Genomic DNA, 25,747 nt, shown 5'->3' on the forward strand with positions numbered 1-25,747 from the left:
TGACACATCTGTGGGAGTGTTACACACAGCCCTCAGGAAAAGTGCTAACAGATAAGAGCTAATCCATTTACCCTCTTTGGAGGTCATATTAGGAATTTCAGTGAACAGCAACAAGTTCAGCACTCTGATCAACTCATGTTTTACCTGCCTGCCTTCAACCGTCAATGCAACACTTTAATTAAATGCTTCAAATTAAAGCTGAAGGCCAGTCACACCTGGATGGATTCACTGTGGGGTGTACAGAGCCAATATTTCCACAAACTTATGAACTGTTAGGTCATTCAGGCCACATGGAGGTGAACAGGAACCTCAGCAGGTTCAAATAAACCAGAAATATCCTCAGAAATGAACTTTTAACCGTAAATGATCCAACAGACACAAATAAACAGCTTTGACCCCGTTTGTCTGTCTGCAGTCGGCTCATTTCTTTGACATGATGGACAAGATGGAGGTAAGAGTGTGTGTGTGTGCGCGCGCGCGCGTGTGTGTGCGCGTGCGTGTGTGTGTGCGTGTTTTTTAAGACTTTTCTTCAAAATGAATTTTCTCATTATCCGGAGAAGCTTCTCCGACAAACAACAGGCTTCTTCCAATATTCATTTAGCTTCCAGCAGAACAAAACCAGGTTTCAGCCTTTAAATCAGGTACAAACATGACACAACGACGCTGCGGCGTTTCATCCGTCACTTTGGATCTTTGTAATATCTCTGGACACGCGACACATCTAAGGCGTGTTATTTCCCCTTGTTTCTTTCTTTTATATGTTTTATCCTGTTTTTCTTTATGCTTCTTGTTCTCTCTGGATGTGCTCTTGTTACACCTGCACCTCTTCGTCTCATCGCACATCATCATCGTAGACCTAAACAGGGAAATAAGTTGGATTTTTCCTGCTTGTTTCCTCAGATCAGCCACCCGGTGACTGATGACAAACAGCTGCAGGGTTTAAGTAAAAACAACCGGAGAATCAGCAGATTCTGAACTAGACAACAGCAACACGTAACACTCTCTTTATTTATTAAACACAATAAATCCTTCAGCAGCGAGGGTTTCTGTGTGTCTCCCACTGTGGTCCACTCTCCTTCACAGCGTTGCTTCAGCTCGTTGAGGTTTCATTCAGCCATGCACAGCTCTCTGAGCTCTGCAGCAGCTCCTTTTGGTTTTCAGCTGTTCTGTTGCAGATTTGCTGCTGAGTGTGGATCTGTGACCTGCTGATGACCCAGTTTGGTCCAGCTGTGGGACAGACGTCCTCACCCTGACTCTGAACACTTTGGTTCATCATCGCTGCACGTGTTAGTTTTTTGATTTTGAACAAACTCTTTGGTCTCACTTTGTTCCAGAAGTCTTTGATCAGCTGTAGCTTTGCAAACTTTGACCTTTGACCTGCTAACTGAGGCCTATAGAGGTGGAGCTGTTGGGACCTCAGGGTGAAAGGTGTCGTTGTGTTAACGCTCCTGGTGATCAGTTAATCAGTGCTTCACCTGACTCCTGTTTACCCAACAGCTCAGTGGTTCTTCACTTTGGTTCTGTTTTGGTTGAATAAATAATCAAAGAGATTTTTATTATGTCCTGATATGTAAAACATTAACACACCATTGCTAATTATTAAATAACAGAAATTAATTTTTAACATATTTTTTGTGAAGTAAAGAAATTTGTCGTTTTTTTTGTTTGTTTACTTTTTCTTTAATTTTGTGAAATTTGTTTGTCAGAGTCAGAAAAAGTCTTCAGCTGATGTTTGTGTGGTTAAAGCTCGTCTTTATCAAAGCTTCACATTAATCCTGTTAGCCTCACAAAAGCTCTAAAATTCCACCAGTGGCTGAAATGTTCCTCCATCAGTGCACATATAATCCACCAAATCTGTATTAATCCGCAGCTGAAAGTAGTTCCATGTAAACACACTGTTTCCTCCCACATTAGCGAGCTGTTTCTTATTTTAATGAATCAGACTGAACCTCTGTGAGCTGTTTTACAGCTTCACGTGTTCAGGGTGAAACAGTCTTCATCACGTCTTCTCTCCCCGTCTGTGCTGCAGCAGGTGCCAGAAGCTGCAGAGATGAAGACAATCCCTCAGAGACAGAAGGCACGTCTGTCCATCTGTCTGTTTGTCCTCATATCCATCCGCGCTCACTTTTATGGCTTCATTTCATTCATGCTCATAAAGACAACCTGGGGAAGTCCAACCTTCAGCAGGTGTGAGAGCCTGATCGAAGTTTCATCACCCGACTCGGTTGAGAACAAACTGTACTTAAAAGATGGAAATGACCACTGTGATTGTTACAGACTGTATATAAAAGATGGACGTGATCAGCGTGGTTTTCACATGTTGGAATAAGGGCGGAGTGCTAATGCTAGCAGCTAGCTGTGGTGGTTCTACAGTGTGATGATGATCACGTCTGCGTTACATGCAGGAGGACCATGTGACAAACACGCTGACGAGTTTATCTTAGCTGCACTCAGGTTTGTTTCCTGGAGTGGAGTGGCAGCACAAAACAAAAGCTAACCGGGTGCAGTGATGGCGGCTGTGGTCGACCGCGGCGAATGCTGAGGCTGTGAGCTCCTCGTTGTGTCTCAGTGATTGTTTTGAATAAACGTCCTGCTCAGCTTCATCCCTCCTGTGGTCACCTGTATGTCTGCATTATTCCACTTCATGCGTCTGTGTTCATGTTTGAGCTTTTTCACTGTAAGTCCATCTCATGGATATTTTTTTATGTTCATGACTTCAAACATAAAAACAGCACATTTACATAAGTAAAGTCAGTCAGGACAGTTTTGATTCCTCGTGTGTCCAACACATGTTTGACGTCTCCGTCTTTCTGTTTCAGGACGACTACATTCCTTATCCGAGGATCGAGGAGGTGAGACAGATGTTAACACACCTCAAAACACAAAGCTGAACATTACTGCTAATTGTTTTTTTCAAAAAGGTGGCGTAACAGGAAGTCAGATCAGGGGTATGTCAGCCAATAAGAGGAGAGGAAAGTTTTATTATAGTAATTTTGTTCATACTGACAGCAGCTAACAATCTTGGGGGGGGGGGGAGACTACAGTCTCCACTGGACCGCCTCCATATGACTCAAACTCTCGCTTTCCTCTGATTTGCCGGCTGCAGGAAGCCTGCTGAGGGATGAAGTGTGTGCTTTTGTTTCACACCTGTCTGAATGTGTGTTGCAGGTGTTGGAGAGGGGGGGGGCGTACCCTCAGGTGATCCTACCTGAGTTTGGAGGCTACTGGATCGAGGATCCTGATGCTCCTCCTCCCTCTGCAGACAGCAGGGGGAAGGAGGAGGTGGAGGAGGAAGGAAGACAAGAGGAAGAGACCGCCCCAGGGGATTATGGGTACCGTCTGGAGGAGATCAACGAGGCTGCTCGGGCGTACAGGAAGCACTTCTTGGGCAGGGTGAGGTTTGGAGGGTTAAATCCATCTTCATCCTTTGCTGTCACCTGATTGGTTGACGTCCTTCTCTTTTGTTGTCAGGAGCATTTAAACTTCTCGTGCTCATCGAGCAGCGTGGGAAACCTGCTGCTGTCTGTGAGACACGAGCAGGAGAAGGAGCACGAGCACCTCCTCGTCATCATCAGGTAACGTGACAGGCTTTCATGGCAAGGGACTACAGACTGTAAAGAAAAGATGGGAAACCCTGCTTTCTTTCTAATGTTCAATCAATCAATCAGAACTTTATTCGTCACATGCAAGTTGCCCTGCAGTGAAATGGGTCTGGGCCCTGACCCGCCGTGTTCTCCAGGAGGGAACAAGCATCAAAGGCGTTTGGAAAGGGAGGGATGAGTGCTTATCAGTGTATGTGTGTGCGTGTCCAGAGTTCAGCTGAGACAGTGTCCTTCGCCCTGCCAGGCTAAGTAAACAGTCTTCCAGCCAACCCAGGTGGCCTTGCATGGAATGGGAAGAACAGACTAAACACAGTCGTTATCAGGGTGTTGTTGTTCAGCTCCAGCCTTGAGCCCACAGCTGGTGCCGAAGGAATAGCCGCATTATGATGGTGGTTTTTACTTTAGTGCGAACAGCTCATGAGAATTTCAAAGCTGTTCTTTAACAGTCCAACACTGGTCTCTCAATCTCCCGTTGGAGAGCCGCGAGCTTCGCCATGATGTTATCAAACTTACGCTCTGTGATGTTGTCAGTCTTGTGCTCAAAGAGCCGATTCTGAGAACTCACGATCGCAGTGAGCTGCTCCAAGATGTAATCCAATGTACGCTCAGAGGTCTTATTCTGAGTATTCACGGCAGCCGTAAGCTTCTCCAAGATCTTATCCGTGCTGCACTCAATGAGCCCATGTTGAGAACTCACGCCTCGTCCCATCGTTTCAATCCCAGCGGGCAGCCTTGGGGGGGGTTTGAACAGCCGGTTCCGCTTTCTTAATTCTCCGATAAGTCAGGGCCAAGCCAGCTCCGATCAGCAAGAACCCTGTTACCATGGTTCTGAATAGGTAGATATCTTCAGCGTCCTCGATCGACAGTCCCGCCAGGCACACGATCCTCTGCCACCCGTCCATCGTGTATCCGGCAGGGAAAGTCCCTCCAGGACACTCGGGCTCACCCGAGCCCAGACTTCTCGTTGAGAAAAGGGTGTCAATAGCATTCAGAGACCAGTTGATCAAATCCATAATTCTCTTTAGGTTTTAGAGAACAGACTGTGAGAGAGTGTTCCAGGGAAAGTAACACACACGAGACAAGACAAGGACACAAGAGGCTAAGCAGGGAAGATAAGGGAGAGGAGAAAAGTGCAACCGCCTTCGCCAAGAGCCAGTCGTAACAATCAGTGTTTGAGTCCATGGTGGATGGGAAAAAGAACAAATGAAAGGAACCTTCAAAATAAAACAGGAAATAATCTCACACAGACAAAATGAAAGGGGAACAGAGATCATCATGGAGGCCATGACCGGTGTGTTTACCCCAAACAGCTCTGTCCTCTGAGTTTAAGCTCTCTGATGATGAACACGAGCCTCAGAAATCTTCTAAAGTGAAACGGAAGCTGATAAAAGCCCAAATGAGCTCAGTGTGAGCTAAAATAAATCAGGTCCTAAAACCAGAGTTTGACTCAGTCCACCTACGAGGCTGCTGCTCTCAGATGAGTCAGATCCCGTGTGGAGCAGATCTTCTATAAATTGACCACACTACCCGAAGAAGAACAGCAGCCGACTGAAGTCTGTATGAGCAGGCAGCTGGGACCGATGGCCAACCACCTCGAGTTCAATTTAATTAAGATTTCAAGTTGAAATAGTTCTTTGTTAATGCACCCTTCACAAAGTCAACCACCTCTCCTCTTGAGTCTTCAGGACTGCTCTCTAAGATCTAAAGTGCTCGAGTCAAAGGAAGCTCTTTGGGTCATTAAGGTCACACAGGAGGCAGATGATAGGGTGGGGCTCATAAACATGTCAGGATCTCGCCTTTGGCACTGATGGCTCATGTAAGCTACTAACAAATATCTCGCCCTACTTGAGTCGGCTCATGGCAGGTGTTCGGTAGGCCAGGTGTTACCCAGATATTACGATACACCTGACATCTGGCCCAGATGTGGTGGAGCTCTGGCTGAGTAGAGGGAGCAAGACTTGAGTCATCTCCCTCGGTCAAGGCCGATTATGGTCCAAAGAAAACTGCAGATGTGGTCCACACGTGGGTCAAACATTTATTGCTACCTGGTGTCCAGGTGTGACTCGGTTGAGGCTGAGAGATTATACTCCAGCTGTGGATCGGACTGCTCCTCCTCACGTTTTCTTGTGAGCAAATATTTGTGTTTTGTGGTTTCGAGTGACTGTGTTCACACAAGTCTGTGTCACAAACTGTCAATGAATCAGTGTGAGGACAGAACAAGTATTTAGTTACTTATTCTTGGAGTTAACTGTTGGTTTCTGGTGCGTCTCTCCTGTTTCATTAGATCTCGGGTGAAAAGCGTCTACCACAGATTATCTCTGGCAGAGCTGCCGGACATCCCAAGTGTACCAGAGCTGGCCAAGGTAAGCACCAGCATCTCAGACTGGTTCCATAGTGTAGCGGTCATCACAGCTGCTTTACATGCTGTACCGAGTTCGAGCCCAAGTGGGTCCATGATGTCCTCTATGGTTGAACTCACCCACTTTGGTATAGGCTGAGACTTTTGAAGGCTCAGCGTCGTTCTAACTGTAACCCTGATGTTTGTCATTGCGAAGCTGCTGTGCGACGAAGCGGCAGGTCTACGGTTCAGTCCCGTCCTGTACCCAAAGGTAGGCTCCCACACCGTCAGCACACCTGGGTTTCTGTTCAGTGTCAGAGGAGATGATGCACGTCTGTCTTTGTCTGCAGGCATCTCAGCTAATAGTGAACTATGATGAGCATGAGGTGAACAACACCTACAAGTTTGGAGTCATTTACCAGAGATTTGGTCAGGTACCTCACCATCACACTTTGTGTCCACTCGGTGTTTTTGTTTCCATCTTCCTTCTTTATTCCCACTAGTGGACTGATTTCTAACCGAAGCACGTAGGTTTGTTGATGTTAGTGATCAGTGCACTCCATTAGCTGTTACTGTTTTCCACGGGCTTTACTAAATATGCTGCAACTATCGTATGGACGAAATGAGCTGATTTAGAGGTCCTGGGTGATTTTACATGGTATGACCAAATATATATAAGCTGTAAGCACTCCAGAGGACACTGCAGACCAACCCAAGAAGCTCATAAAGACGTTCGCTCATTCTTAGCGTTGCCTTGTGAAAGAATTTGTATTGTGTTCCAGTATTTTGTTTTGGTCCTATTATCAGTGATTCCAGGTTCCAGAGTGCTGGGTCACTGGTACGGCCCAGCAGTGGTTGATGTTATTGATCCTGCTGATTGTATCAGCACTTTGTCTGCTGTAAAACCTGTTTCAGCAAATCTTTTCAAACTATGAAAAACACATTAGCCAACATTATTTTTAAAGTAATAATCTCAGTGTAGTCCGTCTTTTGTTCTTTGGCATCATTAATAAGCACTTCCCATCTGAGGGTAGTTCACCTTCTGTGATGAGTGCATCGGTTGTAGCTGACATGTCACCTGTCCCTCAGGTGTCTGAGGAGGAGCTGTTCAGGAACAACGAGGAAACGCCGGCTTTCACAGAGTTCCTGCAGCTGCTGGGAGACACAGTGGATCTGCAGGACTTCAAAGGGTGAGAGACGAGACAAAACTGCAAAGCATCACGTTTAATCAGTTATTTCTATCAGTAACATGTCAGTTAATACCAAAGCAGATCCTTTAGTAGCAACCATGGGATTTTCTCGGATCTCTCGGAGCAAATTTTGTAGCTGTGCCGCAGTTTAGTCCAGCACGGACTGACGGACAAATCAAACACACAGAGCAATGAAAACGGTCTGTAATCAGTGACCCATAAAAAATAACCTGAGACAGCCGGAGACTCAAAGTTTATTTATTACTGAGAATATTAAACAGTGTTTGTTGATATTTCATTGTTTGTCTGCAGTGAAACAAAACATTTACTGGCCCTGAGTGTTTGTTACTGGACCTGTGTAGATTAAGGTTCGGTTAAACGCCTGTTTCATTCTGCGTGTTACGTGTTTCCAGCTTTGCTCCATCACACACGGAGATTAAGCTTCTTAAAGAACAATCAGCACACAAACCAAAATAAATCAGGAGGGAAGCCAGCTCCTACATGAGCACAGATGGCTGATTCACTCTGAATCGCATTTATTTACTCCAAACTCTAAATAGCTTTCGTTAACCTCAGAGCAGGTCACCTGCAGACTGAGTGGTGCCCGTTTCCTCTGTGCAGGTTTCGGGGGGGTCTGGATGTGTCTCACGGTCAGACGGGGTCTCAGTCCATCTACACGGTCCACCGGCAGCAGGAGATCATGTTCCACGTGTCCACCAAACTGCCCTTCACCGAGGGAGACGCCCAGCAGGTAGGCGGCATGAAGACGGCGTGACAGAGAAACAAAACACAGAATGAGTCAGCGTGAAACAGGAGGACGGGCTGCGACTCAGCAGCAGCAGCAGACGGTTTGGCAGGTTGGCTCCGTGTAAAGCAGACGCCTGCAGCAGGAAGGGATGCTCGTCATCACGTGACCCTGTGTCTGCACAATCACAGCATTTCAGTCTACACCAACAGCACAAACAGAGGTGAAGCTAGCAGCTACAGGGGACATGATCTAGAGCCAAAAATGGTTTTATTTATTTATTTAGTATCAGCCTGTAAACGTGTTTATTGCTGCTGTAAAGTTTGAACATGTGAGCGACTCGCTGCGAGAGCCTCTGCTGGACGTCAGAGGAACTGCAGCTGTTGGTGCTTCAGTGTTTGCACCTGCTTGCATCCAAACACAGCGTGTTCAGTCAGACTGTTGTTCACTGACTGACAGTTTGTCTTGTAACAGTGTGACAGAAGCACTTTGAAGTTGTTGCTGTGCTTCATAAACTTTATGAGCCGTCACGACTGTACGTAACAGCATCACTCTGTCCTTCAGCTGCAGAGGAAACGGCACATCGGAAATGACATCGTGGCGCTGGTTTTTCAAGAAGAGGCCACGCCTTTCGTCCCCGACATGATCGCCTCCAACTTCCTCCACGCCTTCATCGTGGTGCAGGCGGAGGAGCCGTGCTCTGAGACCACCTCCTACAAGGTACACGCCGGCTTCCTTTTCTCCACGATGGAGGTTTTTTATAGATTTGACTCTGTTGTCTGTGAGGTTCATGGCATCAGATGCAGTTTAATCTGGGAATCAAAAAAGAGCTTTAATCTGAATTCACAGAAACAAACCCAAATCCTCGTGGCGGCTGAAGATTTCTCTTTCAGTCTCTGAAACATGACAACAACGGAGATGAAGCCTCACACCAGAGGCTCCTCCTTCTCTTACTGAGGAGAGGAAGCGTCTCTATTATTGCTCATAGCTGGGTGGGTTTGCGTGGGTGGGGATCAGACACAGATCTGCCTGTTTCACTCCACCAGTTACAACAGAAGCTGTTCTGACTGACAGGTTTCCATCACAGCACGAGAGGACGTCCCGCCCTTTGGCCCGCCCCTCCCCGCCCCTGTCTTTAAAAAGGTGAGGCTGTCGGACTTTTCATAGGAACGTGAGGCTGATCTGAGAGCTGTGGTTAAGTCTGCTGCGTTTTGTACTTCAGGGTCCAGAGTTCAGAGAGTTTCTTCTCACCAAACTCATCAACGCAGAGCTGGCCTGCTACAAGAGCGACCGCTTCGCCCGACTCGAGGTAGAAAGAGCTCCAGGCCGTCCCCCAGCGTCACAACCACACCGTGTGTCTAATAAGACAGACGCAGTGATGCAATCACAGTAACAGATTTCAGTACTGAGCTCATGATGTAACAGGAAGTATTTAATTAGTTCCCTGTATTTATATGAACCTACAAACACATAAAGGCAGGAACAGCAGAATAAAGAGAAACACGTCAGGCTTCTACAGGAAGCAAAGGAATAATTATGTTGCAGGTAAACTCCTGCAGTGCGTCTGTAATTTCGCTGCACTGTTCAGACTGCGAGCGTACTTTCTGTTAATTTATTATTCAGTATGTTGATTTGCATGATGGACGCTCGAGTGATTTGTTTTGGTTTCGATTATAAGTGACAGTAGAGAAAAATGATTCATATTAAACATAAAGTCAGTGATGTTGCAGAGAAGCCTGACACTCTAAAAGCTGCTCTGCTGCCTGGGAAACGTAAACCTGCTCCGCCTGTGCAGAAGATCTGCGACACCTCCTGAACTTTAGAGAAATAACACAGTGAGGACATGAGGGATTTCATGAGATTCTTTGCGTCTCCGTCAGGAGCGAACCCGGGCCGCCCTCCTGGACAGCCTCCACGACGAGCTGCAGAGACGCTCCCAGAGCATGCTGGGATTGACGTCAGGGCCGGAGGAGGACGGCCGAGGGGAGAACGGACAGGCCCACGGAGGACTGCTGGAGTCCATCAAGGTAAATTTTGACCTTTCCTCCTGTCGTCTTCTTCTTCTCCTGCTTTGAAATGATGGTTTGATGGGACGCTCCAGAGCCAATCCAACTCACATACCTCCACCGAGGAAAGTAGTCCCACTTTACAAGCGGTAAAAGCTGTAATGTGAATGTTAGTGTGTCAGCAGCGTGTTTTAGACTGGAGCTACTGTCAGTGACGTCGGACTCTTACCTCGGCACGTGATCTGTCATTATTTACAGTTTTATTTCACAGTTTTTGGTCCACGTAAATGTGTTTGACAAAGTAATAGACATGTTATATAGAGCATGTTATATTTTCCCTCATCAGTGAATTATGAAGTAAATTTATTTCTTTTTTATTTACTTCATGGAACTTGTGCATTTTTCCATCCAACTTTCAGTGATAGTGAAGTTAAACCCATGCAGTCTTTATCCACAACATTATGTTTAATTAGTAAGAAAATCATTTTTACAACAACAAAGAAATATTTATTAGGAAAAACATGAATTTCATAGCCAGTAAAACCAGAGATACGGTTTTGTTTAAGTTGCAAACAGCTGCTTTCTGTATTAGAGTCACAGTCACACTGTGTAGATAGCTAGAGCTTTTATTCTGAAAGGCAACGACAGGAAGAAGCCATCTGTGTAGAACAAATCAGGATTCCATTACTGGACGTCTCTTTTTCCATTTCAGAGGGCGATGCGAGGGAGGAGCGTCTCCATGGAGACCATGTCGAGGGGCGGGGTTGGACTGCCCACCAGTTTGAGTGGGGGGGGTCTGGCACACCTGAACGTGGAGGTGAGTTGTTCTGCAGGTAACTGAAGGAGCAGGTTGAACCCCGCTCGTCTGTGAGCGGCCCCCGTTGACACCTGGACTCTTTGCGTTGGCAGTGTAACGTCAAGTCTCCCGTGAAGCGGCGCTCGGGACTTTTTCCTCGCCTGCTGAGCGTCGACAGCCAAACAGAGAAGCACAGCCAGAGGAGGTAACGCTGCCCAACGCTCTCGTGTCTCTCAGTTTGTTTACCTGGACAGTAAAGTTCAAACCCACCAGTGTGCATGTCAGCACGGCTGCACAGGTGGGGGTGCACCTTCAGGAGAGCTGGTCTCGACAGGTGTGCTGTGTATTGCTGAGCTAACAGCTTTAACCTGCCTCCAGGACATTAACCCCGCCTCCTCCTGTCTCTGATACGCCTCCTCAGCCTCCTCGGTGAGCAGAGGAGCTTCGACGGCTGCAACCCGATGCTGGAGGTGAGGCCAGAGTTGCCGTCCAATCCTAGCTCTCCAGAGGCGGGGCAGCGGGACAGGTGTGTGCAGCAGAAGCAGCAGCAAGTGAAAGAAGCAGATGTTTCAGTTTTCACTGCGAAACAATAAACTTCATCACTTTTTCACTTTCACGGGCAGGATTCACACGAAGAAGGAGAGCAGTAAGATTTCCAGGTCGACATCCAGCACCTGCAGCTTCAGCATCCCAGCTGACGACACACACCTGGTAAGAAAACACGCTCAGCGTTACATTCAGCTCAGTGTTATTTAGGACGCCTTGTATTGTAACGCAGACTCTCATCCCTGCGTCCTCTCTCTGTGTCTGTGCGTGTCCAGGCTGCGACGGTAGAAGGTCAGAGTTCAGCTCCGGTCATCGTGTGCCGCAGCCCCACAGGTGCGACGCCCGCTCACCGCCAGCGTTTCTGTTCTGGAGCCGTTCTCACGTCTCGTTTGCTCTCTCCTCTCTCAGAGCTGAGAAACAAGAACTCGCCCAGATCCAACCTGAAGTTTCGCTTCGACAAGCTGAGCCACTCCGCCGCAGTAAGTCTGTGTGACAGCCAATCAGCACGCTCGCTGTTTACCTGGATATGCAGCTGATTGGGCTGCACGACTCTCTGGACGTCACTGCTGTTTTTAATTTTTGTTCAGTGTGATTTTTCAAGTATGCTCTGTGTAATCTGATTACTGAGTGTGAAACCTTCCTTCTGTCTGCAGCAGGGACACTGAGCCGACAGGACGGCGCTGACAGGTGTGTGCTTTCCCAGAAGTCCGCTTTTCAATCCCATTTTTCAAAGTGCTGCTTCTGTCACTCTGTTCTGCTTCTGAGTCTACTTCCTGCTTTATTTTGAAAGTTAGTTCTTCCTGTAGCATCCTATGTTTTACTTCCTGTCTTTGTTGGCTCATGTTCACACTTTCTGGGCCGTGATGTGAGCGACTCTCTGAGCTGGGTTTGATGTGTTCTCCTCTTTCTCTCGCTGCTTTCCAGAATAAAAGCCTGAAGCTTCAAACAGACAGCAGGAGGAGGAGGAGGAGGAAGAGGAGGGTCTCCTGATGGACCACCACACACACATACTTGTCTTTCTGTCTTTGTGAGGACCCCGAGTGCAGCTCTCCTGTTTCTGTTTTTTTTCTTCTCATCTTCTGCACAAACCATAAAATCATTTCTGAACATAAGCGTATCTGTGCGCAGGACACTGAACTTCTTTTTAAACCGTTCTACAGTCAAATTCGACGCAGAGCTCTTCCTGTTTTGCGCTTCATTCAGTGTAAGATGTAGCTGTAGAAACTTTATTTATCACAGAAACAGCAGCAGCTCTTAAAACTTTACTTTAATGAGCAGTTTGGTTTACGTGGAAACAAACTGATGATGAGTAGCTCCAAACACCAGGGGGCGCTGCAGAGAGGGGCTGAGATTCCACCCAAAGGACCAGGACCCGAGCAGCTAAGCTTCCCTGAGGGGCAGCGGTTGATGCCCCTCTCCCCAAACACCGCTGAGGTGCTCGCATCCAGCTGGGAGACGTCCTCTCTCCAAGTATTTCAACCAAAACAAGAAAAACAAAAACACACGGGAGCTCAAAGTTTGGGGATTCACTCGTATCAGCGGCAACCACAAGAACTGTAACGCCCCGCCCCCTGTCTCCCTGTGAGATGATTGGTCCTCAGTGCCGTTTAGTCTTTTTGTCAACCGGCGCGTGCTGGTCCCCCGAAGGTGCCTGGTCCTGGACACGAGGCCTTTATCACCCTAAAGTTTGTGACTCTGATGGTTTCTCAACACAGACGCTGTGTGACATCATAAAGATCCAAGTACAGAAAAACTGTCGTAAAGCTCGTAATTAGAAATGTTACGTTTGTTACGAACGCCCACCGCGTGAACGGGGAGGAGGAGCTGCTCGATCTGCGCGTCTGTGGGATTTATTCTTATTAATAACAAATAATAACACGTGGCTGCGGGTTCAGATTCAGACAGACGCTGCCGTTCTCACTGTAACGTCGTGAGCTCAGCTGAGCTCCACCTGAACCTTTTTTAAACTGCTGCGGCACACGGGGTCTGAGCGACGGGGCTCAGGTGGGCGGTGCTGCAGGTGAGTCAGAGAGGTGCAGCTGCTGGAGGTCAGGGAGAAGAAGAAGCTTTGCTCTCCCTCTCTGAGGGACAATCGCACCAATCACGTCGACTCTCGAGGTCACTCACGCCACTGGAAGCTGCGCAGCTACAGGAGTTCAGGTTTTCAAAATAAAAGCTCTGGTTTGTTTTAAAAGAGGGACGATGATGCAGCATGAACACAAAGATGTCTGCATGTGTTTCTGATGTCATAAAGTGTGTGTGTGTGTGTGTGTGTGTGTGTGTGTGTGTGTGTGTGTGTGTGTGTGTGATGTAAAGCATGAATCTGTAAAACTGAACATTTCACAAATAAAAATCAGCTTCTTTCAGTGTTTATTGTTGTTTTTGTCGTATCATTCTCTCCCAACATTAAAGCGGATTATTTTTCGTCTCAGTGGGTTTTTACTTTTGTATTTTTTTACTGAAGACACGCTTCAGCTGCAGAAGTCATTTTTGTCTGCAGCTACAAACTATGTCGTGTTCATGCACAGCTGGAGCCTCAGAGCCAGATGCTGGTTCAAAGCATTGAAAAAGGTTGATTGTCCTTTTATAAAAGAACAAAAAACTAACAAATAATTAGTTGTTAGTTGTTCTTCTCTGTGTTTATTTGTGTATTTGTGTGTCTGAGTATCTGTTATAAAACAATTAAAGCAAATAAATATGGAACTTTATAAATAAGAGAGAGAAAATTGTTTAACTAAGAGACGAATAAATGTTTTTATACTGCGTTTTCATTAGTTTCTATTTCTGTTACAGCCTTGTGTTAATTTCTTTATTCAGTGTAATTCTGATAATGTTTTACTCTGTTATCATGCTTACCTGTTTATTAATTAGTTTGTACTTTTTTATTTAGATTTTTCAGACACTGTGCAGTACACTTCAGCCCTGTTATATATAGGACTGTTTACATTTACACATTTATTAGAAACATTTTTTACATGTTCTACTATATCGTCTGTGACGCTGTTAACGTGTCTGTTGTTCAGCACCGCCCTCTGCTGAGCATGACATCATGTTTTACCCTTAAAAACCACAGGGGGCGGAAGAGCTCTGGTGCGCCGCTTGCAGGCCGCAGAAGAAGTCGGAGTTACCGTTTCCGGGTCAGCCCAGAGCCGCAGCGCTAGCGGCCGTTGTTAGCTGCTTGGTTAGCACCATGGCGGCAGTACGCAGCTTGCGGGTCTCGGTGAAATCAGACAGCGGCTCCGACCGCTCGGACTCCGACTCCGAGTCGGATAGAGATGCCCGCGAAGCCGAGCCAATGGAGGTGGAGGAGGGAGAGCTGGAGCCCGAGGACATCTCCGTTAACCGCTCTCTGAAGGAGCTGCTGCCGGTAAGCCCGGACTAGGCCCCGGCACTCCGGGGACTGGCGTCTCCGTCGCCCGGCTGATCCGCAGGAAGTGTCGGCTAGCGGTTACTTGGACTCCCGTCTCTCTCCCCGGGAGTCAGGCGTCCGCCCCGTGCTGTGGGGGCTGCCGATGAGCGGCGGGGGCCTCGCGTTAACCGGGGCTGGTTTACGTTTTCGACATGTTTGCGGGGTTCGTGTTTATTTCAGTCACTTGTTGCTGTGTTCACGTGCTGTTTGTGTGGAGCGCACGTCCCACCAAACTCTACTTAAAAAACATCGAATTTAAGATGTTTACGTGTAAAAGAAAGCCGAGCGCGCAGAGTGCTCAACTATTTCAGCAGGTATGCGCATACCGAACTGTTCTGCTTTCTTCTAAGCGTGAACCTGGATTTCATTAGTCTTCCTTTGTTATTTACTCTTCCTGCTAGTATAGAGTGGCCCTGCCACCAAACCTCAGCTAAAACTAGGAAGTTTAACGTTTTTACGTGCAGAAAAATGCAAAACGGGGAGAGTTATTCTATTTGAATACACGCGCACTTAGTAGTTTTTATACCTTCACGGGTGTTTCCTCCCCTGCCAGCACACAGACAGTATCCAGAGCAGTTCATCAGCTGGAGAAATGAAAGTTTTCTTCTTGTGTGAAAGTCGCGTTAGAGTTGCTCTGGAGGCCTGTGTGGCTGCTGCTGTGGACTTCATACAGCCTGTGTTTCTCATGTGTTTACAGTCACTTTGTAATGTTGCTGAGGCAAACCAACAGAAATGGCTCAAAGGGAAAGTGAAACCGTGGCCTCGTTCCACTGCTGTCTGTCTGTTTCACAGGACACCAGTCGGCGGTATGAGAACAAGGCCGGAGCCTTCATCACTGGAATCGACGTCAACTCTAAGGTAAACCTTCAGAGTGTGTGGCCGGGTGTAGGCTGCTGCTTTAAAGTGTTTCTCACTGTGGGTGATATTAGTGAAGTACATGCAAGAGTCTCTGAGCGCCTGTAGGGTCAGGACGCATGTGTGGGACCTTTCCAAAGGTCACCATGACCTGATGATGTCAGGTAAAGAGTGATCGCTGAGTGGGAAGCTCAGGGTTCAAACTCCTCTGATTACTCGAGTTATTTCCTTTTTTCTTCCTCATCAGGAGGCGATCGAAAGGAAAGAGAAGCGAGCGCAGCGTTTCCATTTTCACGGGGAAGAGAAGGTCGGCCAGCGGAACGTTTTCCTGGATAAAGACGCCATGAAAAAAGGTACGTGTCCTCTGTGACTGTCAGCAGGCAGAGACAACCTTTTCCTGATCGGGAGCTAGTTTAACATGTCGTCGTCTTCTTCTTCTGTGGTGCCCAGCCATCCCCCAGCTGCGCATGGAGGCAATCCATGTGATGGGCGTGGACGACATGAGCACGCAGGACGTCTTCGGGTACTTTAAAGAGTATCCTCCGGCTCACATCGAGTGGATCGATGACACTTCCTGTGAGTACGGCGTGCAGACAGAAGAGCCGGGCTCATGAACCTGCTGCACGGGGGCGGGGCATGTGACTCTCCCAGCCAATCACAGCTCAGGTCAAACCCTGTTCTCACCACCTGATGGTTTCCTAGGTAACGTGGTATGGCTAGATGATGACACCCCCATTCGAGCGCTCATCAACACAAGCCGGATGCCCGACTCGGAGACTGTTACCACGGAGACGGGGGGCTCCAGCCAGCCGGGCGAGCAGAGCAAAGGTGAGGGCGAGTACTGTAGGGGAAAACCACCAGAAGCCGCAGGGCATTGTGGGTAAATGTTACGATGTCGCAGGTCGGCGAGGTCAAGGATCAGATGACGAGGAAGATGAAGAGGAGGAGGGCGAGGTAGACGAAGGTGGAGAGGAAACGGCGAAGAAGCTCAGCGAGGACATTGAGGGGAAAGATGGAGACGCAGAGACGAAGACGAATTCTGAGGGCAGACAGGTAGGACGCCGCCTGACCAATCAGGTTCACTGACCAGTGCCCAAAAGTGATCGATGATGTCATCGGCTGTGTGTGCGCAGGACGACCTGTCGCGGGCGGAGAGAGCGTCCCTGCTGAGGAACGACCTGCGGCCCGCCATCAAGCCCTTCAAAGGAAACAAGCTGCTGCTGCGCTTCGCCACGCAAGGTCTCTCTCTCTCTCACTCACTCACTCACTCACACACACACACACACACAGCCAGGTGATTAGAAATCAGCGCGTCACATGATTCAAACTTTGTCCAATAAAAGCACAGCAGGTAACAGCAGCACTGAACACGTCGCCTGTTTTCTCAGTGGGCGTAAAGTGTTTCTGTTTTGTGCTTCCTGATTCCTCAGGCCGCAGACAGGAAGTGTGAAGGAGTGGAACAGCGCTAATGAAAGCTTTATGCTTTTATTGCAGCGGGTACACAGACAGGAAACGCTTTTATGTGCAGCCGGGGTCAAACATCTGTAATGCTGGGCTTTTTTCAGTCGTGTTATTCAGCTTCTGCTCAAACTGCACGATTGACTCGCAGGGGTTAGAAGTTCATAGGTCACGATGCTCTGATGCGACCTGAGTCACACTGTGCGTCCATAACATGAAGGTTATCGCTCTTCCTCTGTCTCTCACTCACACAGACACACACACCACCATCAGCTTTGCTAAACTGCTGATGAAAAACATGATCAGCTGTGATTGAGCAGCGATGTAGATCCAACTATTTTCACGGTCGTTGTGGTCGTGATCATTTTGTGAGGCCACATCAAAAAGGCTCGGATGAGCCGAAGCTCTACAAGTTGTGCCTCCATCGCTTGTGTCCGGATCACACGCCGCACTGCTGCTCCGTCTTTTCCGCTGACACTTGTGTTTGCGCAGTGTGAGTAGCTGCGCTGACACCCTCACGACGGTCGCGAGGATTTCAAATCAAGCGATTGATGATCGGGAGCTGGTCGTGAGGTGTTAATCGCTTCTCGTTACCCCACGTATACTACACGACGCACGATGAAGGCCAAAATCGGCCGATCACCAAAACGGTCGCACGGCTCAAAATGGGCCAAACATCGCACAGTGTCTGCTCAGCTTAACACGTGTTTTCTGTGTGCAGACGACAAGAAGGAGCCGGGCGCCGCTCGCCGCAGCCGATACTACATGAAGTACGGAAACCCAAACTACGGCGGCATGAAAGGCATCCTCAGCAACTCCTGGTAAGGCTCAGAGGTCAAAGGTCATTTCTCAGAGGTCCATCCGGTGTAGATGCAGCTCTGCGTCACAGTCGTCAGTGTTTAATAAAGTTTTGTCTGCTTCCCGTTCAGGAAGAGGCGGTACCACAACCGACGGATTCAGCGAGACGTCATCAAGAGCAAGAAGCCTCTGATTGGAGACAGCATGGGCCACACGCCGCCGTACACACACCGACACTCGGGTGAGATCACGTCGCCCTCGCATAGAGAGGGCGGGGTCAGTTAGGCTTTGATCCCCAAACCAGACGAGCCCTCGGAGTATCGAAGGCGTTTTCTCCCGTCTGTCCGTAAATTTTCGTGGTCGGCCGTTAACAGTGACACGCGGCTCGTGTCTGTCTGTAACCTCGTCATCCACGCCACGATGACCTCACAGCACCTTGACTCCCAAAGGGAGAGAGGAGCCTCTGGGCTGTGGATAAATGTCAGAGCTCTAGACTAACTTTCTGCCACGGTGGCACAAACTTTTTAACCGCACCACAGTTTCACATGTGCACTTTTTGGGTTTGCTGTCCACACAGACGATATCGATTCGTAAATGATTCACTAACAATCTTGGCTCTCTTTGGTAATACTGTAGACAATGTTAAACTCAATCATCACATCGGCTCCTCTGACGACCTGTTTGCTGCTGAAAGGCAGCGGGGGGAGGGGACACGTGGGCATTTATCGCAGCACATAATGTGTTTCTGCTGCTTTTTCAGCGCTCAGAGGTTGATGGCACCGTGTCAGAGCTGGCTGTGAACTTCAGACGGATCAGGCCTTAGCCTAACAAAAATGTTATCAATCGTTCTTTTCATCTTCTCTTATTACCCACAGCTACATCCACTCTGTCGGGCCTACGCTGCTCACCCGGGCTGGGTACCATCACTGTTCGATTGGATTCAGTTTTGCCTCAGACAGTCAGAAATATTATAATTCTGATCATTTATCAGCACTGATACTGTGAGAACATCACAGCAGAGGCCTTTGTGTCAAAGTAACTGAGAATAAAACAGAAAAACATGAAGCAGATTTTTCTGGCCTGCAGTTTAAAAAGTTTACATTTCTTCAGTATTGAACAGCAGAAATGAGGCTTTCTTGTCCGAGGAATAAAAAAAAAGACAGCGGCCGACAGCGCTGTAAACAGCAGCAGACTGATGGGTGATAAGTGAATGAATAATGCAGAAAACAGAGATCAGAGAGAGAGCTGTGCAGGAAGTGTGCTTTTTATCGTGGTGGAAGCAAAACAGCAAAAGTCAGAGTGAATTAATGACGATGTTTATCAAATCTGAAGCGTAGTTTGGATCTTCTTTTGCTGCTGGTTCAGTGAGTTTTGGTTGGAGAGAAAAAAAACCTGCAGCTCAGAATCAGCGCAAAAAAGACGTAAACACAGAGCGGGCCCGACGCATCAGAATCGCTGAGCTGTCGGCGCTCAGCCCCGACGGCGTGTCCGTGTACGGGCCGTCGATGAGAAAGCCGACAGCTCTGTGTTTACGTCTTTGTGTGGAGTCTGTGTATCTGCTCTTATTTACTGTTTGTTGAAATAGTTTTGTGAGCTTTAATCGGAGAATCTGGCGTTTCTGACAAAATACATTTATATTTAAAAGTCGATTCAGGATTTAATGACTCGATATCGCTTTATTCAGCTCCTCGCCTCCCTCTGTCCACCTGCACTTTAGAACTTACACGCAGGACCACAGCCAATCGCAGAGGTCCCGCCCCTGACTTTCACTGATTGGGACACACGATAGGGACATGTGTCAGTTGTTGACCACACAGAGACTTTGAGAGTTGCTGAGACTTTTTTTTTTCTTTTTTACTGGAACAGCTGTTTTTTTTAGTCGCACCATTGAAAAGATTGGTCGCACTCTAGAGCCCTAAATGTGGTTTTCTTCTGCTTCATGCTAACGTTTTCATGACTTCTGTGCTTTCAGCGGATCTCGTCAACCTGCCCGAGGAGCCCATCAAGGAAGAAGAGGAGGAGGAGGAGGAGGAGGAAGACGACGGCGACGAGGACATGGACTCTGACGACAGGGTGGTGGAGTACAGGGAGAGGGGGGACAGGGGCGGTGGCTCACGCTCACTGGGGGCAGGGCTTCACAGCCAGACGGACCGCTCTCCGTCGCCGTGGTCCGAGTCGGACGAGATGGACTACGACCTGGAGCTGAAGATGATCTCCACGCCGTCGCCGAAGAAGAGCAAGAAGATGACGATGTACGCCGACGAGCTGGAGACGCACCTGAAGAGCATCCGGTCAGAGTCGCTCACCTGTGTGTGTGTGTGTGTGTGTGTGTTTTATTTTCTATTCAGTTTTATTTTTACAACAAATCACAACAACAGTCGCCTCAAGGCGCTCCTACAATAATACATACAGAGAAAAGCCCAACAATCATATGACCCCCTATGAGCAGCACTTTGGCGACAGTGGGAAGGAAAAACTCCCTTTTAACAGGAAGAAACGTCCGGCAGAACCAGGCTCAGGGAGGGGCGGGGCCATCTGCTGTGATTGGTTGGTTACAAAAGACAGGCTGCAGACTGAGTGTGTGTGTCTGTGTGTGTGTGCACGCCTCTCAGTGAGGCCGAGCATTAAATTAAAATGGAAAGAGCCATCATGTTTGCTCACAGCTTTTATTTTGAAAATCAGGGGTGCCGCAGTGTTCCTGCTTCCTTCAAATACCAGAACATTGTTTTTACGTCTGAGTGGGCGGCCTCACAGGAAGTGACATCATAGAAAAATCAGGCATTCTGCAGTTTTGGGTGATGATGGTGGGAAGTGGGCGGATCCCGAGTTAAACTTTATTTAACTTTGAAGCGAGTGAGAACGATTGGCTGGTCACCAACCAGCAACTGTAAAACAACCACTACCCCATACTGCTTCCTGTGTGGGCGGATCTTTAGTCTCCAGGCTGTTGCTGCGAGTACAGTTACTGTGTCCCAAAACCTAAGCTGCATCCTCCGGAGGACCGAGAAGGCCGGAAGTAAACAGCTCTGAAACTGGACGGTCTCGCCTTCAGATCTGCGTCACCGCTGTCTCGGTGGAGTTTAATAAACTCGTCCGTCTGCTCCTTGCTGTCTAAAATATAATAGGACACTGGAGTAAACTCGACCATCTGTTTAATCAGTTTTCTGTTTGACGTTTATTCAGCTGTGTGAAAACCAGCCGGGGGATTAATAAAGTTTTATTTTATCTAATCTAATAACTTTAATCTCAGCCAAACCGATTTACTCACGAACAAATAAAACAAAAAGCCAAATAATAACATTTTTAGGTTGTCTAATAGGGCTGCCGCGATTAGTCGACTAGTCACGATTACGTCGACTATCAAAATCATCGACGACTGATTTAATAGTCGACGCGTCGTTTGAAGCTTTGTAAGATCACAAAAGACGCAGGAATAAGTAGTAGGATTTAAGAGTGTAATAACGGACGGAAACAGAAGATGGCAGCACTGCATGTACAAGGATGCCAGCTGCCGTTAAACCACGAAGAAGAAGAAGCTGTGTCCCAGAATTCATAGCGCAGCCCAGCTCAGTTTCCAACAATGGCGGCAGCTAGTTAGTTTTAATATTACTCTTATTATTCTTTCTGGGTCACAAAATAAACGTTTAACATATTTTCAGGTGAGAATGTAGCTGTGTAAACCTCAAATATCTGCTCAGTTTATCAAGACACCACATATTTTCAAAAGCGCTCCGACGTTTTCGGAGACGTCTGTTACCCGCTAGCTCGATAGCGAGCCGGGGGCAAGGCTAACTAGAGCCGTGAGAACACCGGACTCCCGGCAAATCGTTTTCGTACCCACCGCCGTCTTTCGCTACTCAGGTTAAACATGATATATAAGTCACTTAGATAACTTAAAAATGTTATTGTTTGGTTTTTTTCAGTATTTTATTTGTTCCTGAGTAAATCTGTTTGGCTGAGATTAAAGTTATAGTTTTTACACAGCTGAATAAACGTCAAGCAGACAGCTGATTATCAGAAGTGTGAGATGCTGGAGAATTTACTCCGGTGTCCTGTTATATTTTAGATAGCAAGGAGTTTATTAAACTTCACCGAAACAATCTGCAAATGTCATTAACATTTAATAAACTCTCATCTTGTCGTTATTTTTAGTTAGCACAGACCTTAAACACTTAAAGCTGTAAGCTAATGATGGTTATATAAGAGCAGATGCTGCTGGTGCAATAAGCTGTACGTTTTACGTCCAATGGATGATGATCTGATTAGTGACTAATCGCCAAAATAATCTGTGACTAGTCGACTATCAAAATAATCGTTTGTGGCAGCCCTATTGTCTAAGTAACTTATATATGACATTTAAACTGAGTAGCGAAAGACCGCAGTGATCTGTAAAGTGTCTGGTGTAAATACTGTTATATTTTCTTTATTTACTGTGCTAAGTTCCTTTTACTTTATATCTTATACTTTTACTACGGTTATTTATTACTATGCTGCTTCTTGTTTTATTGCTGCTGTGAGCTACCAAACAAATTTTGTTGTATAACTACAATGACAATAAACTTCTTTGTCTCTTTATCTTAACTGAAAACGATGTGCCGGGAGTTTGCCGTTCTCACCCCAGCTCGCTATCGCTGGTGGGTAACAGACGTCCCCGAAAACGTCGAAGCACTTTTGCAAATATGTGGTGTCTTAATAAACCGAGCAGATATTTGAAGTTTGCACAGCCACATTCTCGCCTGAAAATATGTTAAAAGTTTATTTTGTGACCCAGAAAGATTAATAAGAGTAATATTAAAACTTAGTTGCGGCCGCCATTGATGGAAACTGGAATTGGCTGGGCCGCACTATGAATTCTGGGATATGGTGGGCAGTAAAGGACATACCCGACCCATCCTTCAAATTCGGGGAAACGGAGGAGGCATTTTGGGATACATTTGGAGGAGTCTACGCCGCGTTGCTGTGATGTAATCGGCCTACAAATGCGGCCTCAGGAGGATGCAGCCTAGGTTTTGGGACACAACTAGTGAATGCATGAAAGATTTTCTTCTGCTCTGATCATTAAACCTGCAGGAATGTTTCGCCGCCGCGCTCACACACGTTTGCTTTGCGTTTAACTCTTCCTGTGTCGCACCGTTCAGGAACAGGATCGGAACGTCGGGATCACAGAGCAGGACCAAATCCTCGTCGCCCTCTAAGGTGACGGACGTGCGGCAGCTGCTGGAGGAGAAGCGGCAGGGCCACTCTCAACACAGACAGCCCCCTCCGGTGGTCAGTGGCGGGAAGACAGGTGAGCGGTTTAAATCCAGCTGCTTGCTGTGCTGCCGTGAGGCGGGCCTCTGACTCTGCCGCTCTCCGCAGACGTACGGCAGCGGCTCGGGAAAAGACGCTACTCTCCAGACAGACGCCGCTCCCCCTCGCCGCTGTCCCCGAGAGACACACCCCTAGCCAGAGATGTGCATCGCAGACTGGGCGTGGCCAGTCAGGACAGCAGAGGCCACTGCTCAAACTCATCCACAGACAGGAAGACGGGTACGGAGGCGACGCCGACCTCTGTCGTCTTCTTTCTTTGCTGTGTGGCGTTTGTAACGCTCTCTCTCGTCTGCAGGCGGGCTGTGGAGCAGACTCGGCTCCAGTGACGACGACGGCAGCAGCGCTGCCGCCAGACGTCACGACAGGTCAAGCGGCCGCTCGGCGGGGCTGTTCTCCTCTTCCTCATCGGGCCGGGATGGCGGTGGCAGCAGTAGAAGCGAGAGGAGGCGTGGTGACGGAGAGGGGGACAAGGAGGAGGAGGACGACAGGCGCGGGGACGAGGAGGACGACTCGACGCTGCAGAGGATGTGGGGCGCCATGATCAAACAGAAGCAGGAGCGTCTCACCCACAAGATGAAGAAGAGTCGGCTGGACAACCTGCCCTCGCTGCAGATCGAGATCAGCCGCGACAGCAGCGACGAGTCGGACGCCTGAACGACACGAGGAGGAGGGGGCGGAGCAGTATTTCCTCTGATGGACGACCCGGGTGAGTTGGGGAACGGGGCCGGGCGGCGAGCTTCTCCCTTTGAAAACACCTGAAATAATGACTCGTAAATATCAACAGAAACGTTTCATAAAACTTCTCCGGGGAGCCGCAGTCCACCTCGACTCGCTCCCTGAAGCTCCGCCCACCTTTAATTTCAACTTCCTGCAGTGTGCGCCCTCCTCACTTCCTGTCTGAAGCGAGGTGAAGTTGCAAATTGTCACTTTATCATCCAGATCAGTGACAGTTGTTTGGGGGCGTGGCCTCTAATCACCTGCTGCAGGTGAGGCAGAATAGAGCCAAAGGAAGCGATCCGTCCCCTGAAGTCGTATCGCCCAGTACTGAGGGGTCAGTCGGGTTGTGAGGTCATTTCCTGCCTCGGCGTTCCGGAGTTTGTTCACTCGGCTGTGGATCTGAGGACATTTCAGAGGAAGTCCTGCGAAGTTCGGTGCTAATTATGAGCAGAGGGCGAAGCTTTGGTTCCCGCGGCCTCCTCTCCTCCTGCCTGTGGTGTTCTGCCAGGATGTGGCAAAGCATCATGGGAAACTCTCCGCTCACCTGCTGCTGCTCTTCTTGTCACCATTCTCGCTCGCCACCATTCCTCAGCTTTTCCCCGTCTGACTGCAGCTCAGATAGTGAAGTGACTCCGCCTCCAGCGTGTGGCGTAGGCGTGGTGTTAGCGCTGGCAGGACTGGGGCGTCCGCTGTGGGACATTTTCCTACTTTTTGTTTCTTTATTATTATTTTTTTCTTCTAAACACCTTGTTGATGACCCGGATGTGTGTGCGAGTCCATCGACTGTTCCTGTGACGTCACATGATGTGTTGTTTTTAAATGAAACCTTTGGGTCCACGTGCAGGTGACACCACACTGCTGCTCCTGAGATGAGATCATTATTAAAATACCGGCTGATGTTTTATTCCACACGTGTCGAGTCTTCTTCCTGTAACCCTGACCACAGATACCTGCACAACACAGGTGTGCTTTTTATGCCGGTGTTCCAACAACCAATGAGGGGTTGTGAGCTCATTGAGGCGTGGCCTCTGCGCTGGACGCAGACACACAGATGCTCAGTAACAGCCAAATATAAAACCATCTTCCTCAGACGTGTTGGTGCGATTAACCTCAGCAGCCATATTATCAGGCTCCAGGTCAGAATTGTGCGTCACCATCCACCTGTCAGCCAAAGAGGCCACACCCCTCATAATGCAAATTTTAATCCTTAATTTAAACAGTTGAGTTATTTTAAAAAGTCTGCAGACGTGTGTGTTTCTGATGGACTCGCTGTTGGAGCTGCTGCCTGGATAAATGCGACGGTTCTGTCAGGTGTACGAATCGAACACGTGGTGACCCTCAGAGAGGATCATGTTCACAGAAAAAAATGAAAACATTGCAAATTAAAATGACAAATGTCCAGCAGAAAACACTTCAGCCCACAGTTGTGTCAAAGTGCTTTTATAATGTCAGGTAAAGACCCCTATGAGCTGTCACTGTAGCGATAGCGGGATGGAAAAAGGTAGGACGATGGGACAAAGACGTGCTGCGGAAGAGAGCCAGAGATTAGTAATTACTAACGATTAAATGCAGAAAGGTGTATTACCACACCAAGAAACACTCAGTGCATCATGGGAATCTCCAGCAGCACAGTACCTGTAATACCTACAGCATGTTCTAATAGGATATTATGGTCGACAGTATCGAACGCTGCACTGAGGTCTAGCAGGACAAGCACAGAGATGAGTCCACTGTCAGAGGCCATAAGAAGATCATTTGTAACCTTCACTAAAGCTGTTTCTGTGCTGTGATGAGCTCTGAAACCTGACTGAAACTCTTCAATTAAGCCTCTGCAGATGATCAGTTAGCTGTTTGACAGCTACTCTTTCAGGGATGTTTGATATGATTGAATTTGTGAAGAATTTCATGAAGTTAAGGTAAGGCCGGCTCAGCAGCGCTCTGGCTGCGGCGCCGACAGACCACAGTGATCTTTTCAGC

General features: G+C 48.0%; 2 protein-coding genes across 7 annotated transcripts in view; both read left to right on the forward strand.

Annotated features, from left to right (window-relative positions):
- The window catches only part of LOC146379756 (rap1 GTPase-activating protein 2-like), a 34,817-nt gene extending 22,907 nt beyond the window's left edge, over positions 1 to 11,910 (forward strand). For 3 of the 5 annotated variants that reach the window (XM_084941150.1, XM_084941153.1, XM_084941154.1), the window contains 21 exons: positions 416 to 451; positions 2,030 to 2,077; positions 2,820 to 2,852; positions 3,169 to 3,393; positions 3,472 to 3,575; positions 5,887 to 5,965; positions 6,158 to 6,211; positions 6,291 to 6,374; positions 7,030 to 7,130; positions 7,752 to 7,881; positions 8,440 to 8,595; positions 8,950 to 9,018; positions 9,098 to 9,184; positions 9,756 to 9,902; positions 10,594 to 10,698; positions 10,791 to 10,882; positions 11,099 to 11,203; positions 11,301 to 11,388; positions 11,499 to 11,556; positions 11,632 to 11,702; positions 11,877 to 11,910. In XM_084941150.1, coding sequence (XP_084797276.1) covers positions 416 to 451; positions 2,030 to 2,077; positions 2,820 to 2,852; positions 3,169 to 3,393; positions 3,472 to 3,575; positions 5,887 to 5,965; positions 6,158 to 6,211; positions 6,291 to 6,374; positions 7,030 to 7,130; positions 7,752 to 7,881; positions 8,440 to 8,595; positions 8,950 to 9,018; positions 9,098 to 9,184; positions 9,756 to 9,902; positions 10,594 to 10,698; positions 10,791 to 10,882; positions 11,099 to 11,203; positions 11,301 to 11,388; positions 11,499 to 11,556; positions 11,632 to 11,702; positions 11,877 to 11,888 — 1,884 coding nt within the window. In that variant the 3' untranslated portion in view covers positions 11,889 to 11,910. The remainder of the gene's footprint in view (positions 1 to 415; positions 452 to 2,029; positions 2,078 to 2,819; positions 2,853 to 3,168; positions 3,394 to 3,471; positions 3,576 to 5,886; positions 5,966 to 6,157; positions 6,212 to 6,290; positions 6,375 to 7,029; positions 7,131 to 7,751; positions 7,882 to 8,439; positions 8,596 to 8,949; positions 9,019 to 9,097; positions 9,185 to 9,755; positions 9,903 to 10,593; positions 10,699 to 10,790; positions 10,883 to 11,098; positions 11,204 to 11,300; positions 11,389 to 11,498; positions 11,557 to 11,631; positions 11,703 to 11,876) is intronic. The other 2 variants (XM_084941151.1, XM_084941152.1) reach the window with 2 other exon arrangements.
- Positions 11,911 to 14,340: 2,430 nt separating this feature from the next.
- Positions 14,341 to 24,674, forward strand: ncbp3 (nuclear cap binding subunit 3). 2 transcript variants are annotated; one of them, XM_084941146.1, is made up of 13 exons: positions 14,341 to 14,590; positions 15,425 to 15,490; positions 15,735 to 15,840; positions 15,938 to 16,063; positions 16,190 to 16,315; positions 16,389 to 16,540; positions 16,621 to 16,726; positions 17,667 to 17,766; positions 17,875 to 17,984; positions 19,716 to 20,034; positions 22,882 to 23,030; positions 23,102 to 23,272; positions 23,349 to 24,674. In XM_084941146.1, exons 1-13 carry the CDS (start codon positions 14,414 to 14,416, stop codon positions 23,705 to 23,707), a joined length of 2,067 nt encoding a protein of 688 aa, XP_084797272.1. In that variant the 5' UTR covers positions 14,341 to 14,413; the 3' UTR covers positions 23,708 to 24,674. The 2 variants fall into 2 exon arrangements, with proteins under 2 accessions (XP_084797272.1, XP_084797274.1); XM_084941148.1 differs by lacking the exons at positions 14,341 to 14,590; positions 15,425 to 15,490 and having other exon boundaries at positions 15,748 to 15,839; positions 15,936 to 16,063.
- Positions 24,675 to 25,747: the final 1,073 nt, after the last annotated feature.

The sequence above is a fragment of the Perissodus microlepis genome, chromosome 10 (genome assembly GCF_051167445.1).
Source record: "Perissodus microlepis isolate ML-2025 ecotype Zambia chromosome 10, ASM5116744v1, whole genome shotgun sequence".
Taxonomy (NCBI): domain Eukaryota; kingdom Metazoa; phylum Chordata; class Actinopteri; order Cichliformes; family Cichlidae; genus Perissodus; species Perissodus microlepis.